This window comes from Nomascus leucogenys, chromosome X, assembly GCF_006542625.1.
Source record: "Nomascus leucogenys isolate Asia chromosome X, Asia_NLE_v1, whole genome shotgun sequence".
Taxonomy (NCBI): domain Eukaryota; kingdom Metazoa; phylum Chordata; class Mammalia; order Primates; family Hylobatidae; genus Nomascus; species Nomascus leucogenys.
The window spans coordinates 115,622,192-115,640,536 of NC_044406.1; the positions used below are offsets into that span (position 1 = coordinate 115,622,192).

Sequence of the window (18,345 nt, forward strand, 5' to 3'; positions counted from 1 at the left end):
AATAACCAAGACTTATTAGCAATTAACGGCATCCATCTGCTTCAAAACAATATCCTAATATAGAGCTTGTTCTCTTAAGTAAATATAATCCCTCTACCTTCCCGATCCTGTTCACACTATATCTCCTTGAAAGTCCTTTCTTCATAGTCCAGAATAAGAAAAACTTCAGCCCGGAATATAGTACAGATCAATGGAGAGTTTGGAACTACCTATCCAACCCAAGGGTGCCCTGGTTAATGGAAGTTTGGGGAGTAACAAGCAACCCCTTCCAACCCCCACCCTCACCCTACACACAAACGTATTTTTGAAATGGAAGGGGGAAGGAGGAGGCAGGAAGTTTGCATTAGACACAGTTTAATCGCCTTCGAATAGATGAAAAGTTCTGGTTTACACTCCCCCACCGCATAAGTCATCCAGACAGGACCCTGGCTTAGAAAGAGGAAAACACAGGTGCTCTAGGAAATATAGCCACATATAATACATAAATCTTCTTCCCTGAAATAGAGCAGGTCCTGAGCAGAGCTGACTGGGGGCCACAGCCCACCGCCAGGGTGAAGTGGCTCTGGGACTCTGCCAGTGGAAGTGCTGGAAGAGTGGGGCTTGGAGGAAGCCCCCAGTGTGGTTACCATAGCCAGAGGTGGGCCGAGGCCTTAGAGTGAGTTACCCGAGAGGGCAGCAGTGCTGGGCTTTCCCTCACTCAGCCGAGGCTTAATGGAAGAACTGGTTAGCATTTTTTTTTTTGAGGGTACATCGGGGGAGAGGAGAGGAGAGGAGAGCCTCTCTGTGCCTTGGTTTCCCATTTGTGCATTCAGGGCCTCTGCAGGCCTCACACAGGGAGTCTGAGGGGATAGTGTTTAAGTGAGCACTCGGGCTTCCTCTGAGGAAAAGAAATGACCAAAGTGCAGACTTTTATTACTGCCATTCCTGCTCCTAATGGGAGCAGGAGTCAAAAGGAAAAACAAATTAAAAGGGGCTAATGAGAAAGGAGGAGAGATGAGACAGAGAGTGTGAAGGGCTATGCCGTTGGCATCTCATAAATTCTTATTGAGAATGGCACAGGTATTAAAAACGTTTCTGGGTAGTCTACGAGAAATGTCAATTATTATCTCTACTACAACTACTTACATATATCTAATGGGAAAAGAGCGGGGCTTAGGTGTCAGAGTGGATGGGAGACAAAGGAGAAGCTACACTAATAAATACAACAAGTGGAAGGTACCTGTCCCATTCCTAAAAGGATTTGTGGGCAATGCTGGCACTTGGTGGCCAGGAGAATCCTCTGACCCCACTCTCCCTTCTCTTCAATCCTGAAGACCCCAAGAACCCAGTTAGGATCCCCTGGCCAGAGGTCTCTGTGACTGCCTCTGGACTCGGGACGTGCAGCAGCTTGGGAGGATTTGAGCCAGTCTCAAAAACTTTTAGCCCCAGAATGAGACCAGTGACCCCAAGCAAGAGGGCTGGGATCTGGAGGGAAGAGAGGGGGTCCAAGAGGACCCTGTGGCTGAGGCCATGGAGAACCAGTGCCAGGGCCCAAGAGACCCATTTGTCCAGTTATCAGAGGTGACTGACATCTTCTGCCACTGCCTTGAGTTCAGAAATTTAAAAAAGCTTGCAGCAAGAAAATGCCAGTGTGCAACCAGGTGACTAAAGACCAAAGAAAAACAGTTAAAAGGGACAGCTTACTTGCTCTCTGTCTCAGGTTTATCTTCTCACCTGAAATCTCTCATAGCCCTAATTAAACACAAACAAAAGTCTCTTCCATAGATAGGCTACTTCTCAGCTTCAGCTGCCTCCTGTGGTGGCTCTGGGGGCTCTGGAGGTGGCATCTCTTCAGGAGTGCTGCTGTCCTCCGGCATCTCATTTGAGTTCAGGTGTTCTGTGGGGGCCTGAGAAGGAAAAAATATGAGATTCAACACAAAGCTGTCCCTCAAAATCCAAATGCAGATAAACCTTAGACACTGAACTCTTCCTCTCAGCCCCCTGACCACACTGATGCTACAGATATGCAGCCACCGACACCAAACTCAGAACCAACACCAGGCTATCGTCTTCTCAGCAGAACACAACTAAAGTTTATTTGAGTTTGACCCTTAACTGTCTGTTGGGGACAGATTTTTCTATTATTATTAATAGTCATAATAATAGGGATCACAAATAATTACCCAGGTCCTCCCCACTTCAGAACAAGTGTCATAACATACTTATGTAACAAGGCCGGACCCAGTGGTCCTCAATCGTGTTTCTGCCCGAACACATAGCTCACTAGAATAGTGATTCCGAACCACAGAAGGCCAAGTGTCCAAATTTTCAGCTGGTCATATGTGGTTTGAAAATGTCCCCAAGTGATTCTAAAATACCACCCTTCTCCACTTTGAACCAAGAATAACTAACCTAGATTGTTACAATTTGAGTCCAGACTCATTTAAAAAATAATATTAAAAATGACAACAATAATATATAAACATGGGTTGCTGTACTTTAAAAGGAAATTCAAAATTTAGGAAAGGCAAAGTAGAGAACAATTATCTACCTTATAAAAAGCTTTCACTTAAAAGTATGATTCTATTTTAAAACAAAGTTCAAACTACTAAAAATCTGTTAGAACTAATGAACAAGGGCCAAGCACGGTAGCTCATGCCTATAATCCCAGCACTTTGGGAGGCCGAGGAGGCCAGATCACTTGAGGTCAGGAGTTCGAGACCAGCCTGGACAACATGGCGAAACCCGGTCTCTACTAAAAACACAAAAATTAGCCAGCGTGGTGGTGGGCACCTGTGATCCCAGCTACTTGGGAGGCTGAGGCAGAAGAATCACTTGAACCCAGGAGGTGGAGGTTGCAGTGAGCCAAGATGGCGCCGCCACACTCCAGCCTGGGCAACAGAGCGAAACTCCATCTCATAAAATAAAAACAAAAACAAACAAAAAGAACTAATGAACAACCTTGGCAAGGTTTTAGGATATAAGATCCATATATAAAAATCAACTGTATTTCTATACACTCCAAGTGAAAAATCCAAAAATGAAATTAGTAAAACAATTTCACTTACAATAACATGAAAAATAATCAAATATTTATGAATAAATGTAACAAAAGTGTAAAACTTATACTCTGAAAACTACAAAATGTTGTTGAAAGAAATCAAATCATACCTAAATATGTGAAAATATTGTCCATGTAAATGGCTCAGAATATTTAATCTTGTTAGGATGGCAATATTTCCCCAAATTGATCTATAGATTCAATGAAATCCCCATCAAAATTCCAGCTGGCTTCTTTTCATAAATGACAAGTTGATCCTAAGATTCATATGGAAATTTAAGGCACCCAGAAGAGCCAAAACAATCATGAAAAAGAAGTATAAAGTTGGAAGACTCACATTTCCTGATTTCAAAACTTACTACAATGCTAAAGTAATCAAGACAGCGTGGTACTAGCATAAGAACAGACATATTGAGCAATACAACAGAACTGAAAGTCCAGAAACGAACTCTCACATTTACAGATTTTCAACAAGGGTGCCAAGACAAGTCTATGGGAAAAGAATAGTCTTTTCAACAAATGGTGCAGAGACAATTGGATAGCTACAGGCAAAAGAAAGAATGTGGACCCTCTACCTCACACCATATATAAAAATTAACTCAAAATGGATCAAAAACCTAAATGGAGAGCTAAAACTATACAACTCTTACAAGAAAACAAGGGCATAAATCTTCATGACTTTGGATTAGGCAACAGTTTCTCAGATATGACACCAAAAAGTACAAACAACAAAAGAAAAAAATAGACAAACTGGACTACATCAAAATTTAAAAATTTTATGCTCCAAAGGACACTATCAAGAAAATTAAAAGATAACCCACAGAATAGGAGAAAATATTTGCAAATTGTATATCTGGTAAGGGACTTGCATACAGATTACATAAAGAACTCTTACAACTCAACAATAAAAAAAATCCAATTAAAAAATAGACAAAAGCTCTGAACAGACACTTCTCCAATGAGCATATAAAAATGGCCAATCAGCACATGAAAAGATATTCGACATCATTAGTCATCAGGGAAATGCAAATCAAAACCACAATGAGATACCACTTCACATTCACTAAGATGGCTAGAATCAAAATGTCAGATAATAAGTGTTGCCGAGGATGTAGAGAAACTGGAACCCTCAGGCACTGCTAGTGGGGGTATAAAATGGTGCAGCCACTTTGGAAAACAGTTCAGCAGTACCTTAAAGGTTAAACATAGAGCTACCATATGACCTAGCTATTTTACTCCCAGGTATATAGCCAAGAGAAATGAAAATATATGGGCCATGCAAAAATTGGTACCCAAATGTTCATAGCAGCATCACTCATAATAATCAAAAGGTGGAAACAATCCAAATGTCCATCAACTGATGAATGGATAAATGAAATGTGGTATATCCATATAATGGAATATCATTTGGCCATATAAAGGAACAAAGTACTGCTACATAGTACAACATGGACAAACCTCGAAAACATGCTAAGTAAAAGAAGCCAGTCACAAAAGACCACATACTGTATGATTTCATTTACATGAAATACCCAGAAGAGAGAAATCTATACTAAAAGGAAGTAGATTAGTGGTTGCCTAGGGGTGTGGCTGGGGAAGTTAAGGGGAAAGGCAGAGTGACTGCTAATGGGTACAGGGTTTCTTAGGGTGGAAGGGTAACGAAAATGCTCTAAAATTGATTGTTATAATGATTGTACAACTCTGTGAATATTCTAGACCAGTGAATCATACATTTTAAATAGGGATCAGCTGGGCACGGTGGCTCACGCCTGTAATCCTCCACTTTGGGAGGCTGAGGTGGGCAGATCACCTGAGGTCAGAAGTTCGAGACCAGCCTGACCAACATGGAGAAACCCCGTCTCTACTAAAAAATACAAAATTAGCTGGGCGTGGTGGCACACGCCTGTAATCCCAGCTACTCAGGAGGCTGAGGCAGGAGAATCGCTTGAACCCGGGAGGCGGAGGTTGCAGTGAGCTGAGATTGCACCACTGCACTCCAGCCTGGGCGACAGAGCGAGACTCAGTCTCCAAAAAAAAAATAGGGATCTATGGTATGTGAATCATATCTCAATAAAGTTCTTATTAAAAAAAGAAAGCTCAGCTGGGCACGGTGGCACACGCCTGTAATCCCAACACTTTGGGAGGCTGAGGCAGGAGGATCACGAGGTCAGGAGATGGAGACCATCCTGGCCAGGATGGTGAAACCCTGTCTCTACTGAAAATACAAAAATTAGCCAGGCATGGTGGCAGGCGCCTATAATCCCAGCTACTCAGAGGCTGAGGCAGAGAATTGCTTGAACCTGGGAGGTGGAGTTGCAGTGAGCCGAGATCACACCTCTGCACTCCAGCCTGGGTGACAGAGCAAAACTCCATCTCAAAAAAAAAAAGCTCAAATAATATTTTTTTTTAGGAAAGTACTTTATATACTTTAAAGATATACTTTATAGATCTTAAATAGGACAGCTAGGAGAGTTTCCACAACTTTTCCATATTCCAGTTAGGAAGCCCCCTTCTACCAAGGTAACCACATCACTAATACAATCCCCTGACCTCTGTCTTTGCCCCTATAGCATTCCTCATCAAGGCACTTTTCACAATGTTGAGCAATGGCCTGTTTACTTGTTTCTTGCCCCCACTAGACAATGAGCTCCTTGAGAGCAGGGACGTCATTTGCCTCATTCATTGGTATATCCCTGGCAGCTAGTACAGTAGCTGGCACAGAGTCACTCAATATACACCAAAGAAATGACTAAATCTTAATCTACATCAAGGACACAAAGATCTGAAGGCAACATCAGGGCAGGTGTAGAGGCAGGGAAGCTGGGGTGATTAGAATACAATATTGCCTAATTATATTTCCAAGCTGTAAATTAGCCTCCGCCCTCTCTATCATCGACCCAGCCTTAAGTCAGGAACACTTACTGGGCTCTGTGGCAAGAGGCTGCTACTGGTCTCTTGAGTACTGGGAGGTCGACTTCCACTTTCCTCCAGTGGCAAAATACCCCTTCGATCCAGCACACTGAAGGAGATAAGAGAGTTAACAAAGAACTGAGCATTCAGCCCTGCACCCACCCGGCCTACTGAATTTTGCTGCATAGACTGGAAAATATAAACCTGTCCTTTGACAATCTAGCCTGAACACAGCACATGCCTCTTATCTCCCATTCACTTTTTCTTCCACAAACCAGGAAATGTCATGTTAACCAGGGAACAAACAAATGAAATAAGAATGAAAGATCATCCCTCCAAAACAACCAGCCCATGGTCTACGGTCCATGTAGACATGGTAACAAGTGGCAAGCCCTGGGAAGACCTATTTGACACCAAGAGGCCACACTCAGAAAAACACATCAGACCAGGTAACAGGATCAGGTTGAGCTGCTCATCCCAAGAGTCCCAGGACTTTTGAGTGCCCTGAGCACCTGGGGGGCAAGGGGCCACACAGCACTTCACAGCAGTTCTTCACAATATTGCCATGGCTATAGGGATTCTGGACACGATTCTTCCCTGTCCATGATCCTTTGATCTGCAAGATAAAAGCCAAGGCTGACATTAAAAATAATGTTAAAATGAACAAATAATAATAATAAAATTAAAAACACACACACAAAAGAAAAATAATAATAATCATGTTGAAGAAACACATGCAGCATGGGATAATAAAAAAGTTCTGGAAATGGATGGTGGCAATGGTTGCACAATGTGATGCCACTGAACTGCACATTTAGGATGTGAGGGCGATCTGGCTGCAACATCTGTCACCCCATTGATCGCCAGGGTTGAAAGACATTTAATATAGCACACTTTATATTATGTATATTTTATCACAATAAAAAAGAAATACATACACAGCCATGAAAAATACTCACAATAGAGTGAAAAAAGCAGATAACTGAATGATATATATTATTTTTATTTAAAAGTACATAATATAAACACATAAATAAACATGGAAAAAAGTCTAGACAAGTCTAGAATATATAAATCATACTACTAACAAAGGTGATGTCTAAGAAGTAAAGTAAGAGGAACTTACTTTTTCTTTTTGCTCATCTGTATTTTCTGATTTTCTACAGTGAATGTAGATTAATTGCTAACTTTTTTTTTTTTTTTTTTGAGACAGAGTCTCATTCTGTTGTCCAGGCTGGAGTGCAGTGGCATGATCTTCGCTCACTGCAACCTCCACCTCCCGGGTTCAAATGATTCTCCTGCCTCAGCCTCCCGAGTAGCTGGGACTACAGGTGCACACTACCACACCCGGCTAATTTTTGTATTTTTAGTAGAGACAGGGTTTTGCCATGTTGGCCAGGCTGGTCTTGAACTCCTGACTTCAGGTGATCCGCCCGCCTCAACCTCCCAAAGTGCTGGGATTACAGGCGTGAGCCACCACACCCAGCCTAATTGGTAACTTTTTATATAGCAAGGATTCATCCAGTGCAACTGTCCCTCTCCACGCCAAACAGAGGCACCAGCTAGCCTTTAAGGACCTGTGAACAGTTAAAGGCTGTATACCCACCCAACTTTTCAACCTCTTCTTCCTAATGCTCCACAAGCATTCAACTCCAAACAAAGCCCTCTCCTTTCTCTTCCACACGTCTGACTTAACAATCTCGCACACCACGTTTCTGCCTGCCTCAACCTCCCAGGCCCTGGAGACTCGGTAGTTCTCTAGCAGGTAGCAAGAGGATAGGCTTTGGGAAGAAGAATATGTGGTGAGGAGAAGAGAAAGTTGACTCACGTCTTCATTGGTTGTCTGGTTGAGAGCCACGAGGAAAGTGTGAAATCCAGTCAGTCCCACGACGGACCAGAGTGTAAAGAAGCAAATGAGGACTTCTAGAACAGTGAGGTGTGGTTAAGGAATATTGAAGAACTCAACATCGGGAGACTTGATGCCTCCACCCATATTCAGGGCACCAGTCACACCATCTTTACCTCCTGGAACGTATATCACAAAAAGCCATGTTTCCATATATAACAATAGATGAATTCTGAACTTACTGGATAGATCCCTTATGAAAGAATTTCTAGCGTATCTAGGGTATTTAAGGGTGTGCTTATTTACTCATCATTGGCTCTTGGAAGGGGATGTGTGGGAGCGGCCAAAGCTAAACAATGTTGGCCATCATTGCCAATGGAAATTCTGTCAAAAAACAAAATTCATGTAATCCCGGCACTTTGGGAGGCCAAGGTGGGCGGATCACGAGGTCAGGAGTTCGAGAACAGCCTGGCCAACATGGTGAAACCCCCATCTCTACTAAAAATACAAAAAATTAGCTGGGCATGGTGGCAGGCACCTGTAGTCCCAGCTACTCGGGAGGCTGAGGCAGGAGAATCATTTGAACCCGGGAGGCGAGCTGGGGCGACAGTGCAAGACTCTGTCTCAAAAAAAGAAAATTCATAAAAGAAGAACTGGTGGGGGAAAAAAAAGAGGATGTGATTTATAGAAATCTCATCTGAACCCCCTTTGCAGAAATGCAGCCACTGTCCTGAGCAGGGGGTGAAGGAAAGACCTCCCTTTTAGTCCCAGTCATCTTCCATTCTGGTTGTTACCATTAAGACTAATTTTTTTTTAATTATTTTAGACCTTGGCACTCTCTGATGTCTGAAAAACTAGATAGTGGGAGAACCGTGGGGAAAAGGCATGCTGGAAAGTAGCTTAAGAAGGCTTCACAGGGACATACTGCCAGGGGAGGATATGTTCCAGGAGTTTCTTTCAACGTCTCCAAGAAGCCAATTTTCAAAGATTCTGTGAAATTGGATGGAGGAGTAGAGAGAAAAATTAGTGACTTCAGTCAAAACTACACACTATCCTAGAGCCTACTCACTTCCTTCTCTCCCTCTCCCGTGTTACACACTGGCAAGAGCTAAGCTCTCACTCGGGCAAGGGTGAAGAGCCTCATCTCCTAGCTGGTAGTCTCATGACTAAAGAGTTCACATTTCCAGTGCAGGACCAGGCCCTGGACTAGACAGGCAGGCAGAAGAGCAGCAGGCTCCCTTCCCTTTTCCCTAGCCCCCAAATATGGACATATTAGGGGGATATTAACAGATAAAAGAAATCAGAAATACCCAAGAAAAATCCTCTCTCCTCGCCAATACGTGTCCTTCCCTTGTTCAAAATCCAGCTCAGAACTCTTCTCTTTCCAGAAAGCTGTCTTAAGACCACTCCCTTAATTCCACATCACATCTGCTCTTAGATTGGTGTGTGTGTGTGCGTGTGGGTGTGTGTGTATGTTTGTGCACATGCACACATGTGGGTGTGCTTTCTATCTCCCAAACTAGACCGCGAGCTACCAAAAGACATTTCTCAGGCAAAACTCTTTTCTACCCCTTAGCACAAGGCAAGTTTTACAAGGCAGAAGAAGAGAGGATGCTCCTAGACAAAATATATCCCCAACCTTTGGGATTACCTCAGAAATGCCCCGGTACTCTGGATACAGACCAGTAATTATGGCCCCAGTCCCCAGCAGTTGGCCAAAGAGAAGGCCAACACACTGATTAATACTCATTGATTGAGGTTTGCAACCCTGCTCAAGAGCAGATAACTGTGCTCATTTCTAACCTGTCCTAAAGTACCTTTCACAATGGTACCACCAGGAAACCCAACCACCTCTAAGCTGCCCTTAACTCTTCCCCCACCCCGCCCCACTCCAACAACGGACACTGCCCTGTATACTCACTGAGGGCAACATAGACGATGTTGAAGGCGAAGACATAGATTGTGAGGAGGGAGAGAGAAAGGATGAAGAGGTAGAAGTAGCGGTAGTTCCTCTTTCCAACACAATTCCCCACCCAGGGGCAGTGATGGTCGAAGCGCTCTGTGGGAGAAAGAGACAGTCCAAAGCCAAAAGCCTCCAGAACAAAAATCAACCCCGCCATCCCCATAATACCTAATTCAAAGACCTCCAGGATCATTGTCTATTTCAGTTGTAAAAAATACAGGGTTTTTTTTTTTTTTTTTTTTTTTACTTTTTCAAAATGTTTTCATAACCATCTCATTTGATCCTCACAATTTCCCTGGAACTTGGGCAAAAGGAGATACTCTTTTCCCCACTTTACAGATAAAGAAACAAAGGCATGGAGAGGTTAAATGATCTGCCTCACTCTGCTCATTAAAAGCAGAGACACTGTTTTTCCAAATAAAATCTTAATCGGTGGTCCTACTAAGTTCAAGAAGAATAAACAGGTCAAAATAGCCAAGGAAAAATGTAAAACTACAATATTTAAAATGGTATGGCATAGCTCAATGGAATGGAAAGAGCCCAGAAACAGATCTTAGAATATATAAGATTTTGTTGTCTAATAAATTCAGCATTACAAAATCAGAGGTAAAAGGAAGTATTATTCCATAAACAATTATGTGACAATTGGCTATTTGGTACAAAATAAGGATTGATTTTTTTGTTTTCATACTACTTGTCATAGTAAATTCCAGATGAATTAAAGAACTAAATGTAAAAACAAAGTGAATCCATAAAATAACTATAAAGAATAAATGTTTATTTGTCCTCTATATGCAGAAGGACTTTTTAAGCATAAAAGTACTGGAAGAAAACAGATGACAAGGAAAAATAGATTTGACTCCATAAACTTTAAAAAAAATTTTGTGGTTTTGATTTGCAGTTCCTTGGTGATCAATGATGTGATTATTACACATTGCATGCCTGTGTCAAAACTTCTCATGTACACCATAAATATACATACCTACTATATACCAATAAAAAATTAAAAATATAAAAAATATTTTGTGTATGTTAAAGTTACCATAAAGAAGACTAAAGAAAAAAAACCAATGGCAATCTGTGTAAAGTTGTACCTGACTACATGGAAAGTTCTTAGAAATCAATAGGAAAATACAAATACTTCGTCAAGAAAATAATAGTCAAAAGTTACTTGAAATTTGCTAAGAGAGTAATCTTAAGTGTCCTCACCACACACACACACACACACACACACACACATGCACACACAGTGGTAACTATGTGTGGTGATGAATATGTTCATTTGATCGTGGTAAGCATTACAGGCAGATACGAAAATCCACCCATACTCAAGTCATTCAGCAGCCCTGCAGAACCCACGGATAAGAAAAGTTGCCCCTCATGTACACAGGTTTTGCATCTTGTGAATACTGTACATTTGAACCTTGAACAACTCAGGTTAGAACTGCGTGCGTCCACTTGTACATGGATTTGTTTCAATAAATACAGTTGGCCCTCCACATCAACAGGTTCTGCATCCACAACTAAACCCAGATCAAAAATACGGCATTCACAAAATATGAAACTCCCGGATACGAATACAGAAGGCTGACTTTTCATATCCATGGGTTCCACAGGGCCACTGCAGGACTTGAGAATGCATGGGGTTTGGTATCCAAGGGCAATCCCTGAAACCAATCCCCCAAGGATACTTAGGGACGACTGTATTTTGGATCTGCGTTTGGTTGCAGATGAGGAACACACTGATACTGTATTTATTGAAAAAAAAAAACCCTCATTATTAAGTGGGCCCATGCAGTTCAAACTGCATTGTTCAAGAGTCAACTGTACATAAAACAAAATCAAAAAACAAAAAGGAAATAGGGCAAAAGCTAATAAATACCATAAAACCTATATTTAATATTTTTCCTAGTCACCAATAATTCAGTGTAATACTAGTAAAATAATAGCATATTTTATGCCTATAAAAATAAGAATATAAATAATAAAATCCAGTGCTAGTGAGAATAGGGTAAAATGGATACTCTAACACACTGCTTGTGGGAGCATAAAATGAAAGAACCTTTCCAGAAAGCAATTTGGCAGTACGTATCAAGAGCCTTCATAAAGCTTGTACCCCTTTGGCAGAATAAGTCCATTTTCAGCAATTTCTCATAAGAAAATAGAAATGTACACAGAAATTTTAAGTTCAAATTTTTATTTTTATTTATTTATTTATTTTTGAGACACAGTTTCACTCGTCACCCAGGCTGGAGTGCAATGGTGCAATCTCGGCTCACTGCAACCTCCGCCTCCCAGGTTCAAGCCTCATCAGCCTCCCGAGTAGCTGGGATTACAGGCATCTGCCACCACGCCCAGCTAATTTTTGTATTTTTAGTAGAGACGGGGGTTTGCCATGTTAGCCAGGCTGGTCTCGAACTCCTGACCTCAGGTGATCTGCCCACCTCAGCCTCCCAAAGTACTGGGATTACAGGCATGAGCCACTGCGCCCGGCCGAAGTTCAAACTTTTAAATTAAATTTTGTATTGTTTGGAAGGCCCAGGCAGGGGAATCACGAGGTCAGGAGTTTGAGACCAGCCTGGCCAACATGGTGAAACCCCATCTCTACCAAAAAATGCAAAAATTCGCGGGTCGTGGTGGTACACGCCTGTAATCCCAGCCAATCAGGAGGCTGAGATGGGGGGATCACTTGAGCTCGGGAGGCGGAGGTTGCAGTGAGCTGAGATCACGCCACTGCACTCCAGCCTGGGTGAGAGAATGAGACCCTGTCTTAAAAAAAAAAAATCTATTATGGTAAAATATACATAACATACAATTTGCCATTTTAACCATTTTAAGTGTGCAATTCAGTGGCATTAATTACATTCATAATGTTATGGAACCATCACCATTATCTATTTCCAAAACCCTTTCATTACTCCAAACAGAAACTCTGCACCCATTAAGCAGTAACTCTCCATTTCCCCCTTCCCCTACCCCCTAGCAATCTCTAATCTTCTGTCTCTATGAATTTGCCCATTCTAGATATCTCATATAAGCGGAATCATACAATATTTGTCTTTTTGTGTCTTTTTTTTTCACATAGCATGTTTTCAAGGTTCATCCACATTGTATCAGTACTGTATTCCTTTTTATGACTGGATAATATTCCATCGTATGTATATACCACATTTTGTTCAGCCATTCATCTGTTGATAGACACTTGGGTTGGTTACACCTTTTGGCTACTGTGAATAATGATGCTATGAACACTGGTGTACAAGTAGGTTTTGAGTCCTTGTTGTCAATTCTTTTGGCTATTGTTATGGAATGAACTGTACCCCCACTCCCCAGTTCTATATGTTGAAGCCCTAACCCCCAATGTGGCTGCACTTGGAGGCAGAACCTTTAAGGAGGTAACTAAAGTTAAATGAGGTCATCTGGGTGAGGACCTAATCCAATGGGACTGGTGTCCTTGTAAGGAGAGGATGAGACACCAGTAGTGTGTGAGCACAGAGAAAAGGTCACGTGAGGACACAGCAAGAAGGCAGCCATCTGCAAGCCAGGGGGAGAGGCCTCACCAGAAACCATCCCTTCTCGCACCTCTATCTTGGACTTCCAGCCTCCAGAATTGTGAGAGAATAATTCCCATTGTTTGAGCCAGCCAGTCTGAGGTATTTTGTATGGTAACCCAAGCAGACTAATATAGGTATACACCCAGGAGTGGAATTGCTGGGTCATGTGGTAATTCTATGTTTAACTTTTTGAGGAACCACCAAACTTTTCCACAGCAGCTGCATGATTTTACATTCTCACCAGAAATGTATGAAGGTTCCAGTTGTTCCATATCCTTAAGTTTAATAATTATGATTGCAGTGTTATAACAATGAATAAAACAGAAGAATGAATAATGTCTAATGACAGAAGACTGCCTGAATAAACTTGAATAGAACCATATGATAGATTATGCAGTCATTAAAATAATATATTAAAGAAACATTTATTAAAGATGTAGAAAAATGCTCAGGATAGAATGTTAAATGACAAAAGCAGGATTAAAAACTCTATCATGTTACAGTCCAATTTTGCAGAAACACTAATAGGAAATATAGCAAAATGGAGAGTGAATTTAGGATTAAGTTTTATTTATACTTTCTGCACTTCCCATATTTTCCACAATGAACATGTGTTATTTTGATGAATAAAAGACTACAAGAGAATAAAATATATCAATTTGGGCCGGGCGAGGTGGCTCATGCCTGTAATCCCAGCACTTTGGGAGGCTGAGGCGGGCAGATCACGAGGTCAGGATATAGAGACCATCCTGGCTAACATGGTGAAACCCCGTCTCTACTAAAAATACAAAAAAATTAGCTGGGCATGGTGGCGGGAGCCTGTAGTCCCAGCTACTCGGGAGGCTGAGGCAGGAGAATAGCGTGAACCCAGGAGGCGGAGCTTGCAGTGAGCCGAGATCGCGCCACTGGACTCCAGACTGGGAGAGAGAGATGGCCTCCGTCTCAAAAAAAATAAATAAATAAAATAAAATATATCAATTTGAAAGAAAAGTGAGCTGTGTACTGGTCAAAAAATAAGGCTGTAAAAATGGTCTATCTCCTGCTGAGGAGGCTACATCTTTTCAGGAAAGGGAAGAAAGGTATAGAGAAGAATGGTTATACAGACATATATTTTTTACAGTATTTTAAATCACATCTTTTCTGATAATAAAAGTAATACATGCTCATTGTAGAAAACTTGAAAAAAATAAAAAGAAAAATGAAGAAATCACAGTAGTGGAGGATGGCATACGAAAAAATGAAGGAAACAAAATCACTCATAATCCCACAACCTATAGATAATAAACTATAAAAATCGTGGCATATTTCCTGTATTTCCTTGCATATTTCTTTATACATCATTAGATTTTTTTTTTAAAATAGGTAACTGACTTCACACTGTAAATGTAGCCTATCTCCTGTTTTGTCATTTAGCTTTCTGGTATGAACTCTTTCCATTAGTCTAATGTACGAATGTCCTATTATTTATTTATTTATTTATTTAGAGACAGAGTCTTACTCTGTCGCCCAGGCTGGAGTGCAGTGGCACAATCTCGGTTCAATGCAGCCTCCACCTCATGGGTTTTTGATTCTCATGCCTCAGCCGGGGTCTCAGCTGGGATTACAGGCGCATGTCACCATGTCCAGCTAATTTTTGTATGTTTTAGTAGAGACAAGGTTTCACCATGTTGCTCAGGCCGGTCTCAAACTTCTGGCCTCAAGTGATCTGCCCACCTTGGCCTCCCAAAGTGCTGGGATTACAGGAGTGAGCCACCACGCCCGGCTCTATAATTTATTTGGCTACTCATCTATTGGTAGACAATTAGGTTCTTTTCAACTTTTAATTGTCATAGTAATCCTGAGTTAAACATTTCCACCCCTAAATATTTTCCCACATCTCTGATTTCATGGGACAGACTCCCTAGAAACGGAACCACTGGCATCAAAAGGTATAGATGTTTTAAGGCTTTCGATTAATCTTATTAGGTTGCCTTCCAAAAAGTTTGTTCCAATTTACACTCTTACTAGTGGAAGAATAAATATCAGGTTTTCCTTGCTAATTTTCTAGATTTAAAAAAGCATATTGGGCTGGGGGTATTGGCTCACACCTGTAATCACAACACTTTGGGAGGCTGCAGCAGGTGGGTTGCTTGAGCCCAGGAGTTTGAGACCAGCCTGGGCAACATGGGGAAAACCATCTCTACAAAAAATACAAAAAAAAAAAAAATAGCCAGGCATGGTAGTGCATGCCTGTAGTCTCAGCAACTTGGGAGGCTGAGGTGGGAGGATCACCTGAGCCCAGGAGGTTGAGTCAGTGAGCTGTGATTGTGCCACTGCCGTCCAGCCTGGGAAAAAGAGTGAGATCCTATCTCAAAACAAAAGCATCCTGAAATCATTTATTTGACTATTAGTCATGATAACTAGCCAATTATATTGTTATGAACTGTTTATATTTCTCCTGGAATATCAGTGCTTTTTAAAAAAATTGATTTGTATGAGTTCCTTATAGTTAAGAATATTAATAAGGAAAGGAAATACTACCTCACATCAGACCTTTTTATTTTACTTAAGTTCTGGGGTACATGTGCAGGATGTGCAGGTTTGTTACACAGGTAAATGTGTGCCATCATGGTTTGCTGCACCTATCAAGCCATCACCTAGGTATTAAGCCCAGCATGCATTAGCTATTTTTCCTAATGCTCTCCCTCCCTTCCCCACCCCTCAACAGGCCCCGGTGTGTGTTGTTCCCCTCCCTGTGTCCATGTGTTCTCATTGTTCTCAAAAGAAGACATTCATGCAGCCAACAAATATGTGAAAAAATGCTCAACATCACTGATCATTAGAGAAATGCAAATCAAAACCACACTGAGATACCATCTCATGCCAGTCAGAATGGCAATTATTAAAAAGTCAAAAAACAACAGATGCTGGCGAGGTTGCGGAGAAATAGGAATGCTATTGTTGTTGGGAATGTAAATTAGTTCAATCATTGTGGAAGATGTTGCGATTCCTCAAATATCTAGAACCAGAAATACCATTTGACCCAGCAATCCCATTACTGGGTATAGACCTTCTTTTTTTTTTTTTTTTTTTTTTTTTTTTTTTGAGATGGAATCTTGCTCTGTCGCCCAGGCTGGAGTGCAGTGGTGCGATCTTGGCTCACTGCAACCTCTGCCTCCTGGGTTCACACCATTCTCCTGCCTTAGCCTCCCAAGTAGCTGGGACTACAGGCGCCCACCACCACGCTCAGCTAATTTTTTGTATTTTTAGTAGAGACGAGGTTTCACCATGTTAGCCAGAATGGTCTTGATCTCCTGACCTCATGATCCGCCCGCCTCGGCTTCCAAAAGTGCTGGGATTACAGGTGTGAGCCACCGCGCCCGGCCAGACCTTCTTTAAATATCAAGTTTCCTGCTTCATTTAAAATGGGTTTTGACAGCTGGGTGCGGTGGCTTACGCCTGTAATCTCAGCACTTTGGGAGGCCTAGGTGGGTGGATCACAAGGTCAGCAGTTCCAGAACAGCCTGACCAACATGGTGAAACTCCATCTCTACTAAAAATACAAAAATTAGCCGGGCTTGGCTGAGGCAGGAGAATCGCTTGAACCAGGTGGTGGAGGTTGCAGTGAGCCGAGATCATGTCACTGCACTCCAGCCTGGGTGACACAGTGAGACTCCATCTCAAAAAAAATAAATAAATAAAATGGGCTTTGACAATAGATGCTGACAAGGCGAGAGAGAAATAGGAACACTTTTACACTGTTGGTGGGAGTGTAAATTAGTTCAACCATTGTGGAAGACAGCGTGGCGATTCCTCAAGGATCCAGTACCAGAAATACCATTTGACCCAGCAATCCCATTACTGGGTATATACCCAAAGCATTATAAATCATTCTACCATAAAGACACATGCACACATATGTTTACTGCAGCACTATTTACAATACCAAACACTAGGAACCAACCCAAATGTTCATCAGTGATAGACTGGATAAAGAAAATGTGGCACATATACACCATGGAATACTATGCAGCCATAAAAAAGGATGAGTTCATGTCCTTTGTAGGGACATGGATGAAGCTGGAAGTCATCATTCTCATCAAACTAACACAGGAACAGAAAACCAAACACTGCATGTTCTCACTCATAAGTGGGAGTTGAACAATGAGAACACATGGACACAGGGAGGGGAACAACACATACTGGGGTCTGTCGGGGGGTGGGGTGAGGAGGGAGGGCATTAGGACAAATACCTAATGCATGCAGGGCTTAAAACCTAGATGACTGGTTGATAGGTGCAGCAAACCACCATGGCACATGTATACCTATGTAACAAACCTGCACATTCTGCACATGTATCCCAGAACTAAAGTAAAATAAAAAATAATAATAATAATAAAATGTGTTTTGATTTATAAAAATCTTATCTACATATAGTAGTTTTTTAGTATACATGCTGCCGAAGAGAGCACCATATAGCTTTTCACCATATAAAGCAATATATATCTCCCAACCTTTGCCTAAAGAAATGGCTAGTAAGAGGAAAGCAATGCCCTCAGGATGCCACATGGTATACAGAAAAAACATTATCCAATCATGGGAACTCAAGAAAAAGTAATTTTAAAAAGAATGTTAGAAGTATGCCTAGTGATGATATAAGCAATTTCACATATAGGCCTATCAACAGGAATCCTTATGGCCCATTTCTCATCTTGGCCAGGGTTTAGCACACAGTAGGCAGTGATTACAACAAAGCCACATATATGTGGATGGAAGCACAGACCACTGTATTAGACACACATATACCCGACCCTCTTGCAGCAGCAGCAGAGAGAAGAAATAAGCAGTTTGGAATCAGACCTGCTCTAGCTTAATCTCATACTAATTATGTGAACTTACATACTGGTGCTTCACCTATTTCCTCATCCGTAAAATGCGGATAATACCAATCTCATGGGGCTGTTACAAGTCTTAAATGAGAGAAAGGTAAATCACTTAGCACAGTGCCCAATATGTAGTAGAAACTCAATGAATGCTAGCAACTTTCCTCTTC

At 41.6% G+C, this 18,345-nt stretch overlaps 1 protein-coding gene across 2 annotated transcripts in view; it reads right to left on the bottom strand.

Annotated features, from left to right (window-relative positions):
* Positions 1 to 337: 337 nt before the first annotated feature.
* The window catches only part of ZDHHC9 (zinc finger DHHC-type containing 9), a 39,097-nt gene continuing 21,089 nt past the window's right edge, over positions 338 to 18,345 (bottom strand). For both annotated transcript variants that reach the window (XM_003262311.4, XM_030806575.1), the window contains 6 exons: positions 9,718 to 9,855; positions 8,738 to 8,786; positions 7,779 to 7,881; positions 6,463 to 6,566; positions 5,963 to 6,059; positions 338 to 1,886 (listed from right to left, as the gene is read on the bottom strand). In XM_003262311.4, coding sequence (XP_003262359.1) covers positions 1,770 to 1,886; positions 5,963 to 6,059; positions 6,463 to 6,566; positions 7,779 to 7,881; positions 8,738 to 8,786; positions 9,718 to 9,855 — 608 coding nt within the window. In that variant the 3' untranslated portion in view covers positions 338 to 1,769. The remainder of the gene's footprint in view (positions 1,887 to 5,962; positions 6,060 to 6,462; positions 6,567 to 7,778; positions 7,882 to 8,737; positions 8,787 to 9,717; positions 9,856 to 18,345) is intronic.